Raw genomic sequence first — 23,634 nt, 5'->3', positions numbered from 1 at the left:
TTCTCCGGGCTGACTGGTGTCCCTGACAGCTAGACAGGCAAGGGAGGGAATTTATGACATGAGAGAGAGACCAAGGAGGAAGACTGAAAGTCCAGGCGCCCTCTTTGTCAGTCACTGCTTGATGAGAAAGGGTGCAAGCCAAGTCGAGCCGAGTTTGAGGTAATAATAGTGTGTGTGTGTGTGTGTGTGTGTGTGTGTGTGTGTGTGTGTGTGTGTGTGAGAGAGAGAGAGAGAGAGAGTGATAACCAGACAAACAGACAAACAGAAAAAGAGAGATGCTGCACTATTGGTAATGCAATTACCTACCGGAGAAATAAAACAGGACTGAAAAAGGTAAAACAAAGACCTTACACAAAATAACCCTGGAGAAATAATCTATCACAGAACCAACATAAGACAGACGGGTGTTGATAGCACCTGCAGGTATACCCAAGGTGACCTTTAGAATGAGCTGCTGTAGTTATGTAGGTCTTTATGCCTCAAACACACATGTTTTGGGGGAGGAGGTTTTCCACAAGTCCGAATTAGCTAATTAAAGGGGCAGATTATCAGTGACCGCTAATTGTAAGCCCTCCAGATGACATTAACCCATCAGTGTTGATGGGGGAGCCTCCAATTAGCTGTGTTCAGCCCAGGAGCCATATGGGGTGCAGAACACTGGCAGGTCATTGTTCAATGGTACAGATAACCCCTGTTTCAATGTAATTATTTCATAGGAGTTATTTCCTGTCTTGGCACTGGAGTTTATTATTTGAGTGTGTGTGTGTGTGTGTGTGTGTGTGTGTGTGTGTGTGTGTGTGTGTGTGTGTGTGTGTGTGTGTGTGTGTGTGTGTGTGTGTGTGTGTGTGTGTGTGTGTGTGTATGTGTGTGTGTGTGTGTGTGTGCTCAGCTTTGGGGAGGTGGGGATAGAGGGCTACAGTAATGTGTGCTGCCTCTTTAAGAACATGACACCTGTTTTTGCATCACTTCCTCCTCCTAAATCTCTGGAGAGCATCATGTCTGAGGAAGGCAGATTCAGACATCCCTGTGTTTGACAACTCTTCTTTGGGGGGCTGTGAAAGGTTCTGTGAAATACTATTTAATTACAATGCATAGAATATGCAAATGTGGGGGCACTGGAATAGCTAACCATGCTCACATTGATTGATCGCTAAATCAACAGAATAGTACATCACTACCAGGTATCAGATTCAGTCTTTGTTTCTATGAAGAGAACATGCAATGTTTTTTCATTCCTTTATAATGAAAAACTTTATTATTTGTTATTTAAGAGCACTTTACATAGGTGCTATCCTCCCTCTACAGCAGGATACGACTCAGAACAAGAGTTAGTGAGAGAGAGAGTTGGTGCCGGCCACCAACGAATTCAGTGGGGACATTTATTAGTGATGATGGCATACCCCAGGCACTTTCCAAAACCCAGACACAGAGCATACAGGGATAAATCAAAGAGGGTAGTCACAGCCGCCAGTCGCTGTTGAAAAAATCTGGCAGAGTGTCAGAGGAAGCAGTCTGGGTCGCAAACTGGACCATTTTTTCCATTGCATAATCAGTACCAGGTCCACTAGTCATGTCCACAACAAATTAAAAGCATGAATTAAGGAAACAAGAGATAGAGAAATATACACAAGCCTTAAAAAACAAAGCTCTTAACAATGTCTAAGTCTTACCAGAGGTAAATAGTGTATCACCAGTGACCCAGCAATATGATAGAGAGAGTCCAACACAGGATGTAAAGAACTCAAAAGGACATGGGCCAATAACATAGGGGAGGGGGCTGTCAGAAGAATCTGAGTTGTCAACGGCACACACCAAGGCCATGGTGTCTGTCAATATGTAGAGAGAGAGAGAGAGAGAGAGAGAGAGAGAGAGAGAGAGAGAGAGAGAGAGAGAGAGAGAGAGAGAGAGAGAGAGTTTGTGGTTGTGGTTGTGGTTGTAGTTGTAGTTGTGTTTGTGGGGGAAGAAAGAGAGTTAAAGAGAAAGATAGAGGGAAACAGCAATGGGAAGAGTGTAACTCCTAACTGTCCTGTGTTCATGCTGTGTAGCATACCTGTGTGCCTGAGCTGGAAGTTATTCTCCAGGACATCCTGTGTCATTTAAAAAATATATATATTTAGCTTTATTTATAAAGGGAAAACCTGAGACCAGGGTCTCCTTTCAGCAGGGCCATGTTACAGAGAAAACACAAATAAAAGAAATGCAATACAACAGTTTATAAGAACACCTCAGGCACAGCACTACCCACATGTACAATCCTTCTTAAACAGATCCCTCACCAAACATTTGAAATCACCCAACGGCACCAGAGTGTCCATTTGTAAAATAACCTGTTGGTCATTCCATGTCCTAGGACCACAGCAACTAAAAACTGTTTTCTCCAGTTCTGTAGACAACTGTGGGACATTAAAATGTAGCAAGATCTGAGAGCATGTCTGATTACCACCATGTTGTCATGAAAGCAACAATGTGAGGTAAAACGGGAGTTTTAAAAGAACTGCTTTCTAATCCAATGATAAGCCCTTCTTAAAGTCAAAGAGTCTTTGAGGAGGGGATACAGGGAATCATGATCAGCGATCACCTCTGCACCATACGTATTAACCCTGACTTCTATTATAGCCTGAGGTGCCCTTGGTTTGACATAGGAAACCGCTAACAGGCTCAACACAGTAGAGGGGAATATGTAATTGGGTTGTAAATTAGGTTTCCAGTATGCTGTGCACTGCAACCACTCTGAGCCATGATGGTTCCTCTACTACGGTAGTACTGCTCCTGGCCCTTATACTGCTGGAAGTGAATGTCACATACTACACAAATGACCGATGTCCTCTCCAATGACGTATACATTCACATGTATGTCTATGATCCTCCCTGATAGTCTTCCTAAGTGTGTGTCTCCTCACACCTTCTATACGCTCTCTTTGTCTGTCTCGTTAACTGTGTTTTGGGTATGGGGCTGAGATGCTGAGTCACTGTCGAGTCATTGAGTAACCCCTGACTCCTGGCATCATCCATGGGTTCACATGACGACCAACAAGGTTTAGACCAGCTCCATCACAATAGAACAACCTCATCTGCACTCCAAATGACTGTTCCAAAACCCACATGACCTCCACCCTCTTGTCTGACTGACCCTTGGGGGTTGGCACACAGAGGCAATCTCTATGACGAAAATAAATTGAGTAGATGCTATTCTTTTCAGTGTTTTCACTCACTTAGGTGTTCTACAACTTTGAAAATGCCTAATGTGTTAAGTTCTATGCATGTAGTCAGTAACCCTGTTAAATATGCATCACAGTGAAAACACCTTCTAAATCGGTGATGACTGGTGATAGGCAACCGCTCTAGATGTGCGTTGATACAGAAAATGTTCTAATAATTCTCACACACACACACACACACACACACACACACCTCAGATATCAAATTATCCAAGGCCCCTGTGCTATGTCCGATTGGCCAGGAGAAAATCTCAGTTGGATGGGGTGAGATCCTGTTGCTACAGCAACAGAGGTGAGATCCCCCCCCCCCCACCTCCCTTCCACTTCCACAGTGCCTGGTGGTGAGGCTCCAAGCATTTATTTATCACAGTGATGTTCAACATTTATACAACTTCATAATGACAACAGTGAGGCCAGCAGCTGCACTAATGTCCTGTCTGTAATGTCTCCACTGTCAGTAGAGGAGGTCTGGGAGTGTGTGAGGGAGATTGATGACGAGTCTCTGTGTCCTTCATATCTCACATCTCTCTCTCTCCTCTACAGGCCACACAAAGAAAGCTACTAGTTTTCAATCAATGGAGCCAGATTTCTACATATTAGAATTATACCTTAAACAGGCTCAAATCAGACCAAGAAAGGGGACCAGGCTGCCCTTTGACTTAAAATCCAAACTTTTGGAGTGTAGAGCCAAAAGAAGAGAAAATGCTCCACTGTCCCTGTAATGGCAGGAGTACCCAGGCAAAGGACTCAAACACACGACTCGGAGACAAAAACTTAAATCCAATAGAATAGTCTTTACTTTCAAAAAGGTTCGGTACACAGGTAGGCAGTCAATGGGTAGGCAGATAATCCAGGAAGGGGGTAGGCAAAGCAGGGTTTGGTACACAGGTAAGCAGTTAAAAAAAGGCAGGCAGATAATGCGAAAAGGGGTAGGCAAAAAGGCAAAGTCAAAAACACATTCAGAGATCAAAAAACAGGAATACTCATCACTAGGAAATGCTGGGACATATGACACAAAGGTACAAAGACAAACTGGCACAGAGAGGGGAACACACAGACTAAATACACGGGGAAGGATGATGAGGAACAGGTGAAGCCGGGGCGGGGTAGACAATCACACAGGTGGGAAACACACAAGGGCAGGTGGTGAAGTGTCTGAAACGAGAGGTGAGTAACAGAAAAATAAACAGGAAACAATAAATTAATAACATGAAACAAAGACAAACATAACTAAGAAACAGGACGAGACATTCGAGTCCCATTACTTACACAGGGCACTGTAGACAGAGATAACATTCCCAATAGGCTGGTGCTGCCAGTCCTGATCAAAGACTAATTTACATCCTTAAAACATGTAATTCCATCTATTTCAATTTGATCACTAGAGTGAGCAACTGTGTCATGATGTGTGGGGGGCTTTCAGGCCCTGAGTTTGCTCTGGCCTCAGAACATGAATAATGAATAAATTACAAGATTTCCTCAGCAGAGAAAAGGGTAAAGAAAGGGTCACACACCCACAGATCTGAAATCAGATTGACATACATTCACACCCAATCAACTGACTGTATCATCCAATAGGCTGACAGTACTCTCCTGCTTCTTACAATCAACTATGACTATCTGGTACTCCACCCAACAGGCTTGATCCAATGCCTGAACATTTCTCTGAGTATTTGATTGCCTATTTTTATACTTTAATTTTTACCTCATACCAGACTCATTTTTTCCGACTTATATCTCACATTACAAAATGCTCTACATTTGCAAGTCAAGAAAAACAATATCCCCTATAAAAGCTTTCATGCCATGCACAAGAACATTAGCACAGATGAGCTACATTCTGCAATGCTCTACAGAAAAACATATTTGACTGTAACCACTGGATCAATCCCTAAAACCTCAGAGTTATAAATTACCAGCTTTGCTTTCAGCATATGAAACAAGGCAGGCCTAATGAAACAGTGAGTTTTAGTGTGAGTGTATTTTTATGCTGTGTTTGCAAGAAAGAGAGCCATATTAACATATACATATGCATTTGCCTCAAGGAAAAGAGGTAGGGGTTCCACCAAAATCCCAGTATAAATAATTTGAAGTAGCTAATGAAATAATTTCTGTGACAAAACTGTAGAAGGTTTGATGCACTAAGACATAAATACATGAATTTGAAATTAATGCAAACAATTGATGTGCCTGTGTAAAAAAGCTCTGATAGGTTAGAGTCCTGACATCTATAATTCATTTTGGGTGTTCCCATCCCAGACCATCTAGCACTGCTATCGTTAGACAGCAGACAGGAAACTGTCTCTGTCTCATTTTCTCCCCTGTACCCCCCTCCCCTCCCCCTGTCTCTTTCAGTCCCATTAGGGATGCACATTCTGCTGCAGAGGAGAAAAATAAAACCTGGCAATTAGCCAACAACAAATTGATTAGACCCTCTGTGCCTTTTTAGAACAAGCACTACAAGACCAGTGCACTGCTTTATTTTGCCTCTGGAAAAAATGTGCACTGGCAGCATAACAGTCATAGTGACATGTCAGAGGGTCAGACAAGAGTATTTGATGAGTAGGATGGGATCATTATATTATCTGTGGGTCATAAATAGTCCACCCCACACTTTTTGGACCTTTTTTCGCTGGGTCAAATTGACCCAGGATATTATTGGGATTTTAAAGCAATACAGAAATAAAAATGTATGTAAGAATAATTAACATATATTGTATTTATCTCAATTCCAAACAATATAGATAATGGTTAATGTTTGCCATTTACCCCTGCTAGATCACATTTAACAATGAAAGTGTCATTCGTTTTTTGTAATGAAGTTGTGATTTATGTAAAAAAAAAATCCACTAGATAGATTGTGTGTTCAATCTATGAAATGCGCTGCAAATCTGATTGACCGAAAGACAAAAAGAAAACGTGTGTGCACAGGTGTGAGAGCAAATTAGAGATGAAGGTAGTGTGGCAAGAAGTGAAGTCACTTTTTTCATATTTAACATGACCTGTGTGTTTTCACCTGCAATTTCCAACCTTTCATTACTCTCAGGTCAAATTGACCCGAATATGAGGCATGGAGTTATAGGTTGAAAAATAATTAATTGTATCATTTACCCACCTTGTAAAACGGGACAGCAGTCGTCCGATCAATGGTTTGTATCAGACAGTGTCTCGGTTTATTCAATTGATTAACAGATGTATTTGATTTTTGTTCTGACATTATGTTGTGTTCTCAGAAGATGATCTCAGAAAACGGTGCGTGAGATACTGCCCCCTGTAGGATAGAGAAGGATGTAAGATCTTTATGGATTAATGTACGATAGTATGCAAGTTATTACCAGACAGTCAGCTAGTGACGATTTAATAGTGAATCAGTGGAAAAGTAGTTTGAACGGTATCGTTAATTCATCAGAGGAAATGTGCGTCTAGTGTACACATGCTAATAATCTATTTAGAAAACCAAACGTAAACAGAAAACACACGGCTAGAGAGCGCAGCCATTTTGGAATGTACCAAACAAATCATAACGCGGTGGAGAACAGAATATTATAATTATTATATTATAATTATTATAATTATAATTATTATATTTACATTGTCGTTGCGCAAGTCACTTAATGTATCAAATAATAAGGCTGTGTTAATGTCTTCATACTTCTTTAAGTTGGGTGGCAAAGATTTTAGACCCAATGAGTGTGGAATGAATTACACCTCTGTGTTATGGTACAGTCAGGGGGCATCATGGCGCTAGGCAGGTTTAGTAGTTGTATTCGAACGTTGCTTCATGATGTTCCTTCTAAAGGACTACTTCGTGGCTTAATGCAATCGGACTGCATGGTCTGCAGAGTAGGAGGTATGAGATAGACCTGTGTGATGTCTCGTATGTCTACTTTGTCTGTTACTTTGGATGTAGTAGTTGTGCGTGATGTCCTTGCTTGTTCACAGACCACCACACGAGGAGTCGCATAACTGCCAGGCAATGTTCAGTTGTGACAGCAGCTATCTTGTAGATAGATTAGATTCAGATATTGATAATGCTGTTCCATTCATTTCAGCAAAAAGGCATCTCTTGTCAGAAGATGTCGTCAAGCTACAAGACTTTCAGCAAAGGAAACTGGCTGTGGCTCATCAAGTCTACGGATCAAAGGGTAATACATCTACTACTGTTATTACTGCCTCCATGCATGCGGTGGCAACTACTACAGTAGTACAGCCAGTTGCTGTAGTAGCCCAGCTGCCTGTTAAGATCATGATTTCAATTGTAATGTAACTCTGTGGTGAAACCTATATGATATTGAGGAGAAGTTGGCATTACAATTCTATTCTGCAGACACTTTTTTGAAGATGGTCAATCAGAAGATGCAGAAGAATAACCTTATATTGAAGGAGGAGTTAAAACTTCTTCTGCACTTGTGCCAATCAGCTGATGACATGGTCATAGCCAGAGATGCCATCTACAGGTACGTGCATTGTCACACAAATGTTTGTGACCAATAGTAAATATGATTTCCATTGATTAGTCTTATAGCCTGTTTCAAAGCTCACTGTCAAAACAAAAAAAACAACAAAAAAAATACCTGAAGTGGCAACTGTCAACAATGTGGCTTCACTTTACAGGTACCATGAAGAGAACCACAACACAGCATTTGGAGACTTTAAGTTTGGCCCTCTCTTCATGAGGCTTTGTTATGAGATGGGTCTGGAGGAGATGGCTGCTGCCACACTGACAGACAGGGTAACACTCAATTTGTATATTTGCATCATTTATTTGACCGGGGAAATACACAATTACTAATCCCCTCACCTTTCTTCAACAGAGCTTGAAAGGATTCTTCAATGACTCAACCTCCTTCAACATCGCTATAGACATGTTGTTTACGAAAGGATGCTATGGGAGTAAGTTACACCTTTTAAAATAATCTTAAAAGAAGCACACATTACAATAGCTGTCTTGTCCTTGTAACATTTTATAATATCTTATGTTAAAATGGCTCTGTCCTCAAGCAACACATTATCCCCCCATTCACCTTTGTGACCAATGTTTTGAAATCTGTCATCACTTAACCATGTTCATGATAGGTGCTCTGGAGGTGCTGAGAGAGATGAAGAACCAAGGGGTGTCATTCAACAAGGACACATTCACATTGGCATTTGGTATATGCTACAAACTGGTAAGACCCTGTATAATTTATAGCCTTTGGATTGTTGTCGGTCCAGCCCACACCTGCATGCACAGAAATTATTTGTCTACTTTGCAAACATTCTCTCTCCTCGATTGAATGTTGAATTGCTTCCATGTTTCATGTTTATCAGAACACCCCTGAGTCCTATACAATCTGTACTGCCCTGATGGAGGAGGGACAGACCAAAGGATACTTTATTTCCAGACATGCATTTTGCTTTGCTGTGGCTTTAGCACTTAGACAGGTTAGTCCACTCCTCTTTTATACTTTGTATACTGTATACAGTGCCTCCCAGATACATGATGTTAACATGTTGTGTTTTCATTGTTTCCCTAGAATGATGTTGAAAAAGCACGATCTGCATATTCCCAGATTATGAGTATTGACAGCAGAATATGCCTTAATCTGAAAGTGAGTGTCTGCACTATAACTATAAAATAAATATTTCTGTTCCCCCCAGTGAGGAACTTGCTGATTGTTTTTGTTGGTGTTCCAGGTGCTAATACTGGCTATGTCAGGAGCTGTGAGAGATTCACTCTCTCTCCTGTCTTCAGCCTTGGTGTCCAAAAGCCCTGCCTTTGTAAAGAAGCCTGAATTCTCTCAGGAGGTGGTAAGTGATTATCACACTGCAGATAATGCACATTGAAAGCAAAAAGCCTTAATTAATTCACTCTTTCAAGTTTAGGGTTAGGGTTAACCCTAAACTCTAACCCTAACCTATTTGCTATTATTTCTTCTCTCATGGGTCCAATATAATCAGGGATGGGGTGAATAGCATTTACCCACCTTTTACAATCTGTTTCGTATATTAACGTTAGTGTTTACATTCGTCATTTTTACTGCTGTATACAGTGATTACCCATCTTTTTGTCTTACCACTACATCCCTGAATATATTATACTATGAAGAAGGTCACAGATTCACATTTGTAGTTATTTCAGAGTGATGGTCTTCTTAACTGGATCACGTGTATTTAATGTCTCTCTTGGTCGTCTTCCCTCTGGTTCCTCGTGACCTCTCAGGTGGATCTGGTTCGTCTGCGAAGTGAAGACGGCCCACTCATGGCCAACGTGGAGCAGGTGGTGTCCCAGCTGCAGCGGGCAGGTCAGGTGACCCAGCAGAGCCTTGATGAGATGCTGTGCCACACGCCCACAGGGAAGAGGAGGCCTGTTGGGATGGTGGAGGAGAGGAGGCTCAGTCGCAGGACTCTTAGGCCTCTACAATCCACTCTACTCTTAGAGTGAGGTGGGCTGTGGCCTTCCACCTCAAACAGGACTGAACAGAGACACTGAGATGTGCTCACTCTACAGGCAGACCCGGATGCTAGCTGCACCAGTCAGCACCATATACCTCTCCTCTAAGACAAAAATGCATTCCCTGGCTGTTGATCCCCTCATCACTAAATATGCTGCAGGATGGAACAGATGATCTGACCTTTCAAGACATTTCAGCAAAACATTTGTATATGTGAGAAGAAAATATGTAGAAATGTGTAATTATGTGTTGGTAAATTGATAATTAAATATTATAAAAGCTGGTATAGTTGGTTGTAGGTTTTCCTCTCCTTGGTCTCCAGTGGCCTTCTTGGCTGCAAAAATGTGATTCTTTATACATGGGATGGACAATAAGTAAGCATGGGACTTTCTCCAGAATGTACAATTCGCTTTTCGTGAAGATTTAGAAAACTACATTTTAACGCGTGTTGCCATCTCAAGTCTCATGACAACGTTGATTTACCTGGATCCTCGCTATGCATTGCTGCAAACTGCAACGCGCTGGGACACACCCTCATGTAAACAAACGGTGACGTGTAACTTTGAGTCCCTCCTCAAGCTCAACGCGAGCAGACCAAGGGGGAACCCTCCGAGGCGAGGTACGGAGAGAAGACAGGAAGACGGGCAGGCAGGACAGTCGAAGAACAACAGATTAGCAACTATAACAACAAAGCAGGCTGTAGCTAGCTAATAATGGTGATTTTGCTTTTTGTATGGCGTGAATGAGTAGTGGTAGCTTTAGCTGCCTGAGATAGCTCAAAATGTCTGTCGTTTAGAAGGTTTTTTATCACTATCAGTAACTATCAGTTCAGATAGCTAGCTAGCTAGCTTGCTGCTAGGCAAACGTAAACAGTTATTAGGCTTTATTTACATCCTTGTTCAAAAGCCATGACCAGCCGATAGCTAAACTAGTACAATAAGACGATAATTCTGTTGTGTCAATTGACGTTGTTGTTAGCTAGCTATACTTGTCAAGTGAGCTAGCTAGGAGCAGTCAATAGCTTTTGTTTAGTTCTCGTGTCGTGTAGGCTGCTGAGGCGAGTCACTGAATAATTCATTGGGGCAGCTACAATGGACACCAACGAGGCTTCAACTAAAACCGTCACGGATGATGATGGCATGTCATGGTGGTACCGATGGCTTTGCAAAATCGCTGGGGTCCTAGGCGGAATATGTAAGTATAGGTACATGGCGACACACCTGTTAAAGATGGTGACTAATTGCACACAATGTGAAGTGTTCTGAGCTCTGTTCTCTTGGGAAATGATGAATGACAGTGTGGAGCTACAGAACGCTCTGCTGATATGCTTTCTTATTAAAGTATTTTCTCTAGGCTCTCCCGTCTTCCCACTGAACCCATCGGTCTGCCGAGACAAAGCACTGCCACATCACTCACCGCCTTTGCATCTCTTAACAACAGTATGAATTGCTCACATTGGTACATTGTCCTCAGGGCGCAGTGCGCTTTCCTGGAACACAAAAGCCATATCTGTTCTTCTTTTTTTTTTTTTTTTTTTTTTTTTTTTAATTGTGTAATATAGCTGCACATCGGCAGACCGGCGGGATTCAGTGAGACAGGAGATGGTTTTGCCTGCCTTGCAGTTCCTCAGCAGTATTGAAGCTTCCTATGATGATGACCCCCCCCTCCCTCGCTGTGATACCGGAGTAATCGCACCTGTATCACATTCTCACACTGGCCTGCTGCATATTCAACGGGCTCTGTATTATTCAGCATGCTTCAGAGTGCAGGATAGGAAACATGCTTCCTCTGGTGTTAGCTACTGCAGAGTTTCTTTCATCAGCCATGATGAAGTTTGATGACACATCGCAGAGCCTAGAAACCTTGCATTCAAGTCTACTACAGTGTAGGTGTCTCCATACTGGTGTGTGGGTGGGGGACCTCCTCTGTGTGTTCCAATGGCATGAGTATGCTAGTTCAGTGGTCTGAGACTGGGACTTTTCGCCGGAATCATTTCATCACATTTGTATGCAATCTTCATCACCACCATGAGATTTTGAGCTGAAGAATCAAAGGCCTACCTAGAAAAGACTGGCCATGCTGTCTAAATGGGAAATGCAACATGGATGCTATAGTATAGATGGTGTGTGTCCATGTCTGTACCAGCTTGTGTGAGTGTGTTTGAGAACAGTATAGTATAATGGCTGTTATACTAATCTGTTTATTGTGCCCCATCCCTTGCTTATAGTGTGGTAGTGCACAGCAGACTGACACCAGGCAGTTCTAGACCATATCAGGATCTTAATGGGCCTGTAAGCTCAGATTAATGCTCATCATCTGCCTCCTTTTTGGCTCCCTACCAGAAGAACATACCCACGGTAGTTTCCCTTATCAGAGAGCAGCCTATTTTTTTCTTTGAGGTTTGCAGTTTTATTGGAGTTTATATGGTTAACGTCCTCAGAGTAACATCACAATTTATCATCACTCCCACGTCATGTCATCATTTGGAACAAAGCCCCCTTTCATTCCGGTTCTGTCAGAATTTATGATGTTCCCTTCAGGCCCAAAATGCCTGTGTGTACTTGATTATTTTTCTTGAGAGAAATATAACAGTGCACAATTGTTTTTTCCCTACTAAAGCCTGTGCCATCGCAGGAGTGTGGAACTGTGTTACTGTGAACCCCTTAAACATCGCAGCTGGAGTATGGATGGTGTAAGTGTCACAATCTTTCACAGTTATGATCCTGATGTTCTTATTTGTGTGCTCTCTGACAGTAGGTTTCAGTGTAACATTCATTGTGTGTGTGTGTGTGTGTGCACTGCTGTGATAACGTCCTCTCCTCCTGTTTCAAGGTTAAATGCCTGTGTGCTGTTCCTGTGTGAAGTCCCATTCTGCTGCCAGTTCATTGAGTTTGCTAACGCAGTGGCAGCTCGAGCAGACAAACTCAAGCCATGGCAGAAAGCCATCTTCTACTGCGGGTGAGAGTCACACTGAGAGACACTGTACAGGTGTATGGGTGAAGACTCCATGGGCCTTAGATTTAACCCACCATGGGTTGTCTTTTGTAACTGCTGACAATCCACAGTATTGCTGTTTTGCTTGGTATTGCTAGGTATTGTAAGAATTGCAGATGACATTTGCATTATCCTTGGCTATTTGGTCACTGCCCCTGTTTCTCTCATTTCTAGGATGGCACTATTTCCCGTATTCCTGAAATTCTCCTTTACTACCTTGTTTGGGAATGGGATTGCCTTCGCTACTGGAGTCCTGTATGGCCTCGCCTCCCTGGGCAAAAAGTGAGACATACTTAAGTGCTAAGGTTGAGATTTAAGCTTCCCTATATGTGTAGCTACACAAATATTGCATTGAAAAAGTAACAAGTGGTGCTTCTCACCATTTCCAAATATTAGTATGAAGTGGTAATATGTTTATATATATATAAAATACTTTATAAAAGGATAGAATATCATTTTCAGTGCATTTTAGATTAATGTTTAATTTAAGCAGATACATTTTGATTTAATCTATTTTGTTTCCATCCTTCACACACTTTCTTTGTAATCAAATAAAAATTATCTTTCATAACCAACATATAGATTTCCAGGTTTCATTAATCAGTCTAATAACATTTCTTTTAGATTCTAACATACAAGACTGTAACAATTCAAGATGACAGCTTTATTCACACTCTCATTGTACTGACACAAGTAATAATCCATGCAATATATAACACATTTAACATCCCCCCTGTGTTGTCATGCTATCTCCCCATCCTCCTCTCTCCCTCCCTCCATCCCTCCCTCTCTCTTTCTCAGGGGAGATGCGGTGACTTACGCTAGACTGCAGCACCCGAAACCGGGAGATGAGGAGAAGATGACAGGGACAACTGATGAGGTTCCTCAGTGACATGGTCCACCTCAACCCTTCATCTGTTCCAGCTTCCCACAGAGGAACATCACTGCCCTCAACCAAGGGAGAAAGATGTCTCCGCCTCCCCTACACCCCTCTCGCCCTCCATGTTACTGGGTTTATTTATTTACTGAAATTGAGGTATCTTCGAGATAAGATATATCTATTATTTGTCCATATAGATCTAGATTTAATCTGTCATTTGGTCCTCATTGTGTGTGATTTATTTTGTGTCAATAGGACTTCAGTTAACATGTAAAAGATAAGTTGTTGTGGTAGTTTATACATGTGTTGGGTTATTTATTCTTTCTTTTCTGTTCTGTTCTGTTCTGTCCAGGTAATAAAGTAGTAAAGACTCCGTCAGCCAATCAGCCTTTCAGGGAATCAATGTGAAATGATAGTTATACATTTAGCCATTTTGTTCAGAAGGTACCCAAAACATGACTTTAAATGCATCTATTGGAATTTACTCGGTGTGCGCCGGCATTAGGAATTTGCCACTGGAAATTTTGGAATGTATCCAGTCAACCCAAAGATGATGCGAGTCATTTTTATACCTTTCACTTGCAATATCAATATGCATTTATTTGTCATTATACATAGCATGTTTGTTGAGATTAAATACTCTATTATTAATACTAAAGTGGACCTGGGACATGACGAACTATGATATACTGTAATACCAGTAACAGTGAATTCTAAGAAAAGCTTTCGATACATGGGCGAGATGATCTTTTGGGCTTTTTATACTTTCCTGCATTCTCCAGGTATTTGCTTGATGTCAAACAGCCAACACTAACTGTTGCTGCAGGTTTTGTGTCCTCTGAGAAGAAACACTAAGGAATGTGAGCTAATTCGCTATGCTGCTTTAGAAACTCTTTTTTTACCTTCCTATTCTTGTTGAATTGATGTATTGAACACAGATTATTCTGTGTTTGTGAAACTACTGAGTGTTTATGTCCTGACCCCAGACGGTTGAATATGTTTTGATTCAGGGACTATTTAGTGAGTAGCCCACATGATCAACAGAGCCACCATGTTTTGCCTTCAGTCAGTGAGAATTGAGAATTGTAAAGATGGTACAAGACAGGTACAAATGCATTGGTCAGCATGATGCTGCCGTTAGTGTTGTTTTCATTGCTTTGCCTCTGTGTTTGTGAAGAGGAATGAGTCAAGTAAGCATGCAGTTCACACCTCTTACAGCTGAGCAGTATCTCTTACTTTACGTATGGCTAGAAAATGTATCAATTTACTTGCAGAGCAGAATAGTCACAAATTTTTACCTCCAGTTCTCAGGTATGTTATTTCCTTTATGCAGTACTATCCCCACATAAACCAGCTTTTATTAAGTGAGGAATCAAACACTACAGATACACCAGCAATACTCAATACAGCATGTACATACTGTATGATACGATTACCTTTTGGCTTTTAGAAATAATCCTGAAGATGTAGCATAGCTAGATAAGTTGGTAGCAACTAAGGTAGCCTCATGATGTGGTGTTTCCCGAGACCTGAAGCAAAGGGTCACCTTCCACATGGAAATAAGTTACCCCTGAAAATGAGGTTGTCAGCATACAGTTTTCATCATGTTACTCGGGTCAGACAGTAATACACAAGTTCTCAAATCTCTCTTGTCTACAACATAAAAAGCATAGCAAGATAATAGTTATAGAAACAGCCTTAATGTGTGGACTCAAGTATGTGTTTTATAACAACACAGTTAGCATCTGTAGTAGGAATGCTTGGGATCTGCAGATTACATTTTTTGTTATCTAGACCTGTTGTTGGCTGTAAGGGGTGTGTGCATTTGTATGTGTGTAGTGATGTGTAATCAGAGTGATTTTGTTGGTCTCTGTTGCTTTGGTATGTTGTTATGGGAGATCAAATGGACCTACTAACTGTTTTGCTTATTACCTGTTATCGTAAGTTCTTTCCCAATCTGACAAAAAATAATAAAATATTCAGCCTTTTTAAAAAAATATGTTTTGTTTTTTTGGCAGGTCTCATGAACCACACACACTCCATGAGTCCATCATGTGGTTTCACTTTTAATTCACAATCAAGTTTTTACAGATGAATGCAAAACTTACAGGTGAGTTTTTACAGGTGAAATACCAAAACCCAAAACTACTATTTCAATACCAAGAAGTGGGGGGAAAAGATATATAGAGACATTTGATTTTAAAACATTTTTCTGAAGAAAAAGTAACATTGATGTAGATGAGCTTTTGAAGGAGCTGTTTATCCTGGTCAATGCATAAGAACAACACTTTCTTTGTGAATCACCATGGTGACTGACTTGGATAGAGCGAGATTTGAATTTGGCCTCTGTCAGACTGCACTACTTATGGGTCACTAAGAGTTTCCTCAAACTAGTCCTCAGAAAGACCGCTCTGTGTCCACTCCAAGTGCTCACTCCAAGTGCTCACTAATAAATTCAGTCAATCCCCCTGTGTCATCTTGGTCCACCTCCTTGATGCAGCTTAGATCCTGAGTCATCTTAATTTGTTCTTTGGGGACTTGGGCTTTCTCTCCTTCTTGGTTACATCATTATTCTTACGACTGGCTTTGATCTCTGCCTCCCAGTGTTTCTTCACCATTGTGTAAAGTCTCATAGTTGCTTGGGCATCTTGGACCTGCAATACACACAAATACACACACACATACACACACAGTGCGGGGGGGGGGGGGTCAGTTAGACATGGGGTGTGTGTTACAGTTGTATTATATCAAGTGAAATGTCTTGACAGAAAGACAAGGTCTCTTACGGATGAGTGTTCTCCCTGCTGGACTTTGACATTGAGTATTTCTCTACACAAGACCTTGAGAGAGGGACGGCCACTCTGAAAAATGAAAAAAACAACAACTAGAGGCATTAATCCATGTAAATGTTAAAGTACACATTTGTATTTCTTCGGGTTTTCTGTTCAAGTTTGCTTACCTTCACAGCTCTCTTGAATGGTTTATACTTCTGGGTGTCTCGAATTTTCTTTTTTGGGTGATCCAATAATAAAATCTGAAAGACGATTTCAGCGGGAGTGTATGAGCCAAATGTTGAAACACCTCAGAAAACGATACATACCATATTATGCCATAAAGTACCTTGAGATCATTGTGTATGGCGTGGCCCACTAGCAGTCTCCCCTGTAGGATCTCAGCCACCTCTCTCTGCACAGTCTTCACATTCTCACCTTCATAGAAAGGTATTGATAAGGCAAACGTTTCAACTCATAATCAATGCATACACAACCTTCTCCAAAATAATGAAACATCCCTCCTCTAGGACTTAACTCAGTGTGTTGAAAACCACAATTCTTATCATAGAAACCTTTACATGTTCATATTGAGAAGACAAAGGCTTCATTGATGTGAAGCTAACCATTTTTTATGTCATCTGGTCGGATGCCGCTGACAGCTGTCCTGTAGTCCGTCACCTTCTCTGTGGGCTTTACGTGTTTGTCGTAGATGCATTTCCCAAAAAGGTTGACTAGGGACACCCGCGCCACGATGCTGTCCTCTCCATCGGGACCCACACCCACCATCTCACAGTCCATAGCCACTGCTTTGGTTACGCTGACAGAAAAAATAAAACAAGCTCTTATCATTCAGGAGAAATCATTTCATGCAGGATCGAGCCAAATGTGAGATAGGAGAATTTGACAGCTTGTCTGACAATCTGACAGCTTGTGGTTCTTGAGAGCTGAGTTTACCCTGTCTGTATTCCAGGCATCCTGTCTCCTATTCCAAAATATGTATTGCTTTCATAAAGCACATGTGGGTAGATTTAACATGTAGTGCTGAATCTACTTCAGCTTACCCCTCAAACGCCCTGTCCTTCACTAGGGCTTTCTCAGTGTCCTCAGGGGTGGTTTTCTTAATGCCTTGCTTCTTTCGCATGACATCTGCTGCCTCTGTCCCAACTGTTGCCTCAATGTCATCAGGATCCACATCGTCAAACCAAAGGTCCTCTCTGATGGAGAACAGATGACATTCATAATCATTCAATAAGTGACAGCCAGCAGAGATAACATCTAACCATAGGTTTTGTTGCATGCTTGCTTGACAAACAATGTCAGGAGGGAGTAGAGACATATACAACACAACAGACAACAAACAGATAAATACAAAACAAAGCTTTCTTAAAATTTATCACCTAAAAATGCATATCAGATATTTTAGCTAATATATATTGGTGAAAATAGAAACACGACACATACTCTGTCGTTTTTTTCTCCTCCACTTCCTCTACTTTCTTCTTTTTAGCCGCCTTCCCACTACTGTCTGCCTGTGTACTGTCCTGTTTCCTTTTCTTGGCTTTTGGTTGTTTGGACTCTGAAGGTACATGGCTCTTTCCATTCACCAGTGAGTTGCTGGTAACAGCCTTGTCCTTCCCTGCTTTCCCAGTGTTCGTCTGTGTGGTTGTGGCATTGCTCTTTAAACAGTCTTTAGTCTGCTTCTTATGGATCTGCTCTTTCTTTGAAAAGTCTTTAGTTGGCTTCTTAAGGGCTTCCTCTTTCTTCGAGTTCTCCTGAGCTGGTATGCTCTTCACTGGAGGATCAAATTTGAACACCTGTAATCACATAAAGTGATGATTAACTTCAAAACTTCACACATTTGACAATAATGTGACAATAATGTGACAGCAATGTAAACATGACATCTGTAGCTAGTTTTCAAAGACAACAAATACATAAACTGTTAGTGAGGCAAATGACAAAGTTCTCACCTCTAGTAACGTTTTCCAATTAGCAGAAAACTGTTGAGCATCTTTCGGAGGGAGCATCGCCTTGGTTTTAACTTGGTCTTTTGATAAGGGCTCCTTCTGAGTGTACTTCCAGATCTTTTTCTTTCCTGATTTCTTTTTCTTTTGGTTCGGAGTGGATTTTGTCGTTTTTACAGTGACAGCAGAGTCAGTCTTCTTTGGCTTAACCTTAGACATAATCTCGTGATGATCTTTAGTTGAACAAATGTTCCTACTTTTCCAATCCTTTGCAGCAGAATTTACCACGTGAATACTGTAAACAGTAGCTACCTAGCTAAACACATTTACGAAAACAAGAAGGTAATCAAGGTACATATAGTTTGAAGAAGTATTTAAATTACTTTAAAATGAAAATGAAAATCTACAAACCCACAGTGAAACTGCTGTTTAAATAAGAATACATTAGAACTGGTTAACTATACATGTTTCCTTTCTGCAACCATGCTGTAATGTGTACTTCCGCAAAGTGTCACAATGTTGAATGTCCGATATGAAACTATTCAAAATGTGTACTTGGTTCTTAGTGTCTGTCCAAATCTTGAATGATGTTGTTTTGTGGACAGTTTTCAGGACTATCGATTTAGATTATACAAAAATGCTGGATGAAATATTAAGCATGAGTATAATTTGCTTTAGCAAGGTGAAAAGGGACCAACAAGAGAACCAGTGAATGGAAATTATTCGAAAAAAGATTTTACAATAAAGTACTTTAACACCAGATGGCGGTGTTGACTTATTCTCTCCTTCCAAGACATGCCAGACCTGTCTGTGGTTTACCCAGAGATGGCTTATCCAAAGCCTCTTTCAAAGTACAGTCAGTCTAATAATATAACATATATCTGGCTTATCATGATTTCAAGTCAGTCCATTTTTAAATGTACATCATTTCAAGTCAGTCAATCGTCTGTCATATGAATGCTGATCAACACGATGTATGAGGAATATTATAATCAAACGAGCTGTGATATTATATGGCCTTTTTTTTAATTATTAACTCAAGTTAATATAATACATTACGTTGGTAAACATTTAGCAATTCGTAGAATTTTCCCAACTAAAATATTACAGGCATGCTCCTCGAGCGAGGAAACCATCTGTGGCTTCATCACCCCCCGCTATCTCCTACCTCTTGTGCCTTTTCACAGTGTACGCGCGTAAGCAGCTGTCATTTGGTTGAAAAGCGGGTGCCCGTGTGCTGCACATACTCCGTTTGAAGATTATACTGCGGCTCCTGGCCATTTTGTAGAAGACAGTATGAAGAGGTAAAAAAACCCCTCGTATTTACGCACTAGGAGGGAAGGACATATTCGCTGGGCGCTCACAAAGAAACGGTCAACCTCAAAGGAAAAAAAAAAAAAAAACCCGCTGCAGTGGTTTAGCATTACAACAACCCGTCTGAATCGTGGATTATTACGAGGAAATCGCATTGGAACCATGAGCTGGGGGTCAGAGCTATGGGTAAGTGCACTGTTTTGTACCCACTGTTATTTAACGATAACGGTTTTTAGAGGCCAATACTAAGCAATAGCTTGGAGCCTCAACTGTGCCTGCGACCCCAGCCCGAATGTTTATTCATACATATAGTATCGTACATTTTCAGTCGTAAATTAGTTCATAATTTTGAGGGCTAACATCCCAAACCATGAAGAATGGCTCATGTTCCTTGACTGACATGATGCCTCCATGTGTTTTTTATGGCCAGTTCAAAAGAGCAGGTTGCTAGAACTGGGCGAAGTGCATTTCTGGTTGTTGTGCATCATGATCATAATATTATCAGTCTATCATATACCTACAGTGAATACAGTATACTATAGCTACTACAGTACAACAACATCACACGATAGCTACATGCTTCTACACACACACGCACACACCCCTTGACGGTTTTTCTCCACCATCACACTTCACGTCGCTCTTACATTGAGCAAGATTAACACCATACTGTTCGACAAATTGCAATTAGGGATTAATCCAATCAGTGACTATGCTCAGACATTTTTAACATCGACATGTTTTTTCATGAAACTACAGATAGGAGACTGAAATGACAGTTGTAACAGGATGTAGCACTGTCATAGCCTGGTTTCTCAGAAGCTACTGAGAAATGGAACAGCTTGTTGTCAACCATGTTACAAGTCAACAAACGACAGCCAATGTTTACAATGCAGTTAGTCTAGTCACCCTTCTCCCTATATCTCATGCATGGGACCAACAAGCCGGTATATCAAATATATTGTGCCATGGATGAACATGAACTCACTTGACTTGGCCAAACCAGGCAGATTATAAAGGATTACAACTAGCCTATGTTTAAATAAGGAGGAGGAGGAGGAGGAAGAGGAAGAGGAGGTAGAAGAGGAAGAAGAAGAGAGGCAGAAGGAGGAACCACAGAAAATTCCAAAGTTTTGATGCCACATTAATCCACCCACTCATGTGCCCTGGCACCAAATGTTTTGAAGTTGTTACACTAATGCAGACATCCCTCTATACAATACCAGTACCCCCCCACACACACACACACAAATCCTGGACTGTGTGTCATAAACTACAGCATGGGAATAAGGAAGATTACATGATTGTCACTGCTATTTTTACTGTGTGTTAATAAGCAGCTTGTTCCAGCTCATGTTGTTTTTTGTTGTAAACATTAACCACTATGACAGTGCGGAAGTTGACAAATTGACTGGTAGGGGCATACTGGACTGTGCCATCAGATCCTGCTTGCCTTTTGTGGAGGCCTATCTTCTGTGTGTGTGTGTGTGTGTGTGTGTGTGTGTGTGTGTGTGTGTGTGCGTGTGCGTGTGTGTGTGTCTGACCTCCTACAGCTGAAGTCAGTTTCAGCAGAATGAGAAGCAGCAGGGTCTGTAGATGGTTACATCTGGGACATGTTTCTCCTCATGAGAGAAATGGTGGGCGGGAGAGAGAGTGGGGCCTCTCCTGAATTCTCCAATAATTTTCCTGGTCCAAAGTTCATGGAGAACACTCTTAGTACTTAGAGGCCTAGTATTTTACCAATGATGTCAGCCTATTTCTCGTACTACCGGTTGGCCAAGATCCACTGCTGCTCAGGTAATGACAGTACAATGCATCGCCCAAGGGTGTTTGAAACGCTTTCATCTGTGCTTGCTCTCTGAAGACCATGTGTTAGTGTTCGAAGCAATCTGAGCATTTGCAAAGAATAGTGTATTGCAACCACATGCTCTGCTTTTCTGAGAGTGTAGAAAGAATACCAAACACTTGTTTTTCTAACCTTAGTTATTACAACTAGATAAGACATAATAGCTCTACAGGTGTGAGTTGTACCTGGTGTGCTGTAGCTGCTTGTGTGTTCAGTGTCCCCTGCTGTCATGGTAAACCCAACTTAAAAACGAGATCATCACTACCTTTATCCTATGACTTCTGTGCTGCCATGTGCCGCTGAGCAAGAACATGCAATGTACGCAGATTTGGTTCACATTCAGTGTATGATTGATTTCTAGAATGACTGGATTATGATTAAAGGTATTGTCACAGGACGGCCTGCTCTGAGGAATGATAGCCCTGCTGTCTTTAAGGCCGGTTTCTTTCATTGTTGTTACGGACACGGAAGGGAGTTAAGGGATGCCACATGGGTCTGATGAAGCTCAGCTTGTGGTGCATTAGCTGAGCAGAGGGAAGGAAGTGATATTTCAGGAAGTGAGGTCAGTGTCATAGTCAAGCTGTGTTTCTCAACTACTCGAAAACTTTGTGTAGAATAATAGCGGAGTGGCCGTCTTGTGACACTCAGCTGCTCTCCTATGCCTGTCTTGAGAGAAAGGGGGGAAGACTAAAATAAGCATGCTTGTGTGTCCTTTTGTGTCACTGCAGAGGTTGACAGAATAGATTGAGGCCGATGTGGTTAATAACTTTAATCATTGTTTCTTGTCAGCAGGACACCTTATATGACGTGTGTGTGTGTGTGTGTGTGTGTGTGTGTGTGTGTGTGTGTGTGTGTGTGTGTGTGTGTGTGAGTCACAATGAGTAATAGGTTGTCCATGGACTAAATTAATGGGCTCTCAGAGTTGTTGCATTCCATAAGAGTCAAATCATGGTTCTGATAGATTATACCCTTCCCTACTGTAATGATACTGAAGGGTAGGAATGTTGTCATACTAGCCTAAACTACAAGGATATAGGCCTGCTCTAGTCCATGGCTATGACCCCATCTCTACATTCAGCAAGTGATGCCATCCACAGGTAACTCCTAATACTGCATGTGTGTTGAAAACAAAAGAATGTCCAATCATCTAACCTCTATTGATCTGCAAACTGGAATTCCCATTCGATGCACACACAGTAGTAGAGAGTATTGAGCAGTCTAGACTAGAGAGAGGTGACCCGTTAAATCTAACCCACATTGTATTTGCTCTCTGCTCTTTTGGACGCACTGCTTCCACCCAGCCCTGCAGTTCAGAATCCAGTGTTTTCTTTTTCTTTTTGTCAGTTTGGATGATGCAATTTCACATAGGCTATGTGAAACATGTATACATTGATTATTAGACTAGACATTGTTTAGACATTATTAGACATTGATTATTAGACTATTATTAGATTATTGTCAGTGGTGTGTTTGATGTGTTTTCAGTGAGGGAAATGTCTTTCTCTGGTACTAATTGTACTGATGACATAGTGTATATATTAAGCCTATGTATAGAATAATATGACGAATCTTTCTGGATCATCTTGCTTTCTGGTTGGTGTTGGTGCGTTCCACTTGCTGCCCAGCAGGCGGTAAACACTGCGTCTCTGTCTGGGAGCTGACACTGAGCTCTGAGCTCACCCTGCGACGGATGTAAATTCTCTCTGGCTTAATTTCATCAGCCTCAGAAATGCCAATTGTTCTTTTTGCGTAAGAAAACAGTTAAGTGAGGAGACCAGCATCTTGTGTATGCACAGCCAGCCCCCCATGCCCGCCCCCCCCCCACCCTTGCTTTGGCCCTGCGCACAAACGCTGCTATTGAAGAAGGAAGTCAAGTGTGGCGAAACATGTGATTGTTTCTCAGTGGGATAGGGGTCAGGAAAAAAAAAAGAAATCAGAAAAGACCATTTCATAACTACAGAAGCACTGGACTTAGAACAAAGGAAACACTCCAGATGAAATAGGGGTTGGGTACTGGGCAGTTACAGAAACAGTTCAGTGGGGACTTTACAGGTATACTGTATCAGACATGTTGAAAAGTGGTTAAAGGGTGCTGTGTGTTCTTTGATGTTAGAGAAAGCTTGATTGGATTGCTGGACCTAGGTCAAAACATGACTGGTTTGAGATTACAAAGGGTGCCAAGGTTATTTTATGGTCTAGTAATGACTAAA

At 41.4% G+C, this 23,634-nt stretch overlaps 4 protein-coding genes across 5 annotated transcripts in view; 3 read left to right on the top strand and 1 right to left on the bottom strand.

Moving 5' to 3' along the window:
* Nucleotides 1-6,935: 6,935 nt before the first annotated feature.
* ptcd2 (pentatricopeptide repeat domain 2) lies at nt 6,936-9,947 on the top strand (the record flags this gene model as incomplete). Its single annotated transcript, XM_083670845.1, has 10 exons — nt 6,936-7,068; nt 7,271-7,363; nt 7,546-7,675; nt 7,833-7,950; nt 8,033-8,111; nt 8,295-8,386; nt 8,529-8,642; nt 8,735-8,809; nt 8,895-9,008; nt 9,421-9,947. 10 exons carry the CDS (start codon nt 6,936-6,938, stop codon nt 9,640-9,642), a joined length of 1,170 nt encoding a protein of 389 aa, XP_083526971.1. The 3' UTR covers nt 9,643-9,947.
* A 310-nt stretch (nt 9,948-10,257) lies between these two features.
* Nucleotides 10,258-14,540, top strand: cacfd1 (calcium channel flower domain containing 1). 2 transcript variants are annotated; one of them, XM_083669764.1, is made up of 6 exons: nt 10,286-10,368; nt 10,701-10,846; nt 12,272-12,344; nt 12,485-12,610; nt 12,821-12,928; nt 13,448-14,540. In XM_083669764.1, exons 2-6 carry the CDS (start codon nt 10,744-10,746, stop codon nt 13,536-13,538), a joined length of 501 nt encoding a protein of 166 aa, XP_083525890.1. In that variant the 5' UTR covers nt 10,286-10,368; nt 10,701-10,743; the 3' UTR covers nt 13,539-14,540. The 2 variants fall into 2 exon arrangements, with proteins under 2 accessions (XP_083525889.1, XP_083525890.1); XM_083669763.1 differs by having other exon boundaries at nt 10,258-10,846.
* Nucleotides 14,541-15,577: 1,037 nt separating this feature from the next.
* rexo4 (REX4 homolog, 3'-5' exonuclease) lies at nt 15,578-18,750 on the bottom strand. The gene is made up of 8 exons (XM_083669476.1): nt 18,271-18,750; nt 17,762-18,114; nt 17,362-17,514; nt 16,924-17,117; nt 16,647-16,735; nt 16,486-16,560; nt 16,313-16,387; nt 15,578-16,180 (listed from the first exon to the last, which is right to left on the bottom strand). Exons 1-8 carry the CDS (start codon nt 18,481-18,483, stop codon nt 16,040-16,042), a joined length of 1,293 nt encoding a protein of 430 aa, XP_083525602.1. The 5' UTR covers nt 18,484-18,750; the 3' UTR covers nt 15,578-16,039.
* A 751-nt stretch (nt 18,751-19,501) lies between these two features.
* Nucleotides 19,502-23,634, top strand: part of fnbp1b (formin binding protein 1b) — a gene marked incomplete at its 3' end in the record, with an annotated part of 64,067 nt that continues 59,934 nt past the window's right edge. Inside the window, exon 1 of the mRNA XM_083670238.1 lies at nt 19,502-19,764. Within this exon, the coding sequence (XP_083526364.1) occupies nt 19,741-19,764 (24 nt within the window). The 5' untranslated portion in view covers nt 19,502-19,740. The remainder of the gene's footprint in view (nt 19,765-23,634) is intronic.

Source organism: Argentina silus (genome assembly GCF_951799395.1).
Source record: "Argentina silus genome assembly, chromosome: 5".
Classification (NCBI taxonomy): Eukaryota; Metazoa; Chordata; class Actinopteri; order Argentiniformes; family Argentinidae; genus Argentina; species Argentina silus.
Note: the sequence above shows the minus strand (reverse complement) of the source record. Positions and strands in the feature narration are given on the sequence as shown.

Bases quoted from the DNA above. Each gene is read 5' to 3' on its own strand.
- cacfd1 (XM_083669763.1), top strand. From the start codon at position 10,744: ATGGACACCAACGAGGCTTCAACTAAAACCGTCACGGATGATGATGGC. The intron at 10,847-12,271 runs GTAAGTATAGGT...TCCCTACTAAAG, and splicing joins TGGGGTCCTAGGCGGAATAT to CCTGTGCCATCGCAGGAGTG. The intron at 12,611-12,820 runs GTGAGAGTCACA...TCTCATTTCTAG, and splicing joins AAAGCCATCTTCTACTGCGG to GATGGCACTATTTCCCGTAT.
- rexo4 (XM_083669476.1), bottom strand. From the start codon at position 18,483: ATGTCTAAGGTTAAGCCAAAGAAGACTGACTCTGCTGTCACTGTAAAA. The intron at 16,561-16,646 runs GTACTTTATGGC...ATCGTCTTTCAG, and splicing joins CCATACACAATGATCTCAAG to ATTTTATTATTGGATCACCC. The intron at 16,181-16,312 runs GTAAGAGACCTT...TGTGTATTGCAG, and splicing joins AGCAGGGAGAACACTCATCC to GTCCAAGATGCCCAAGCAAC.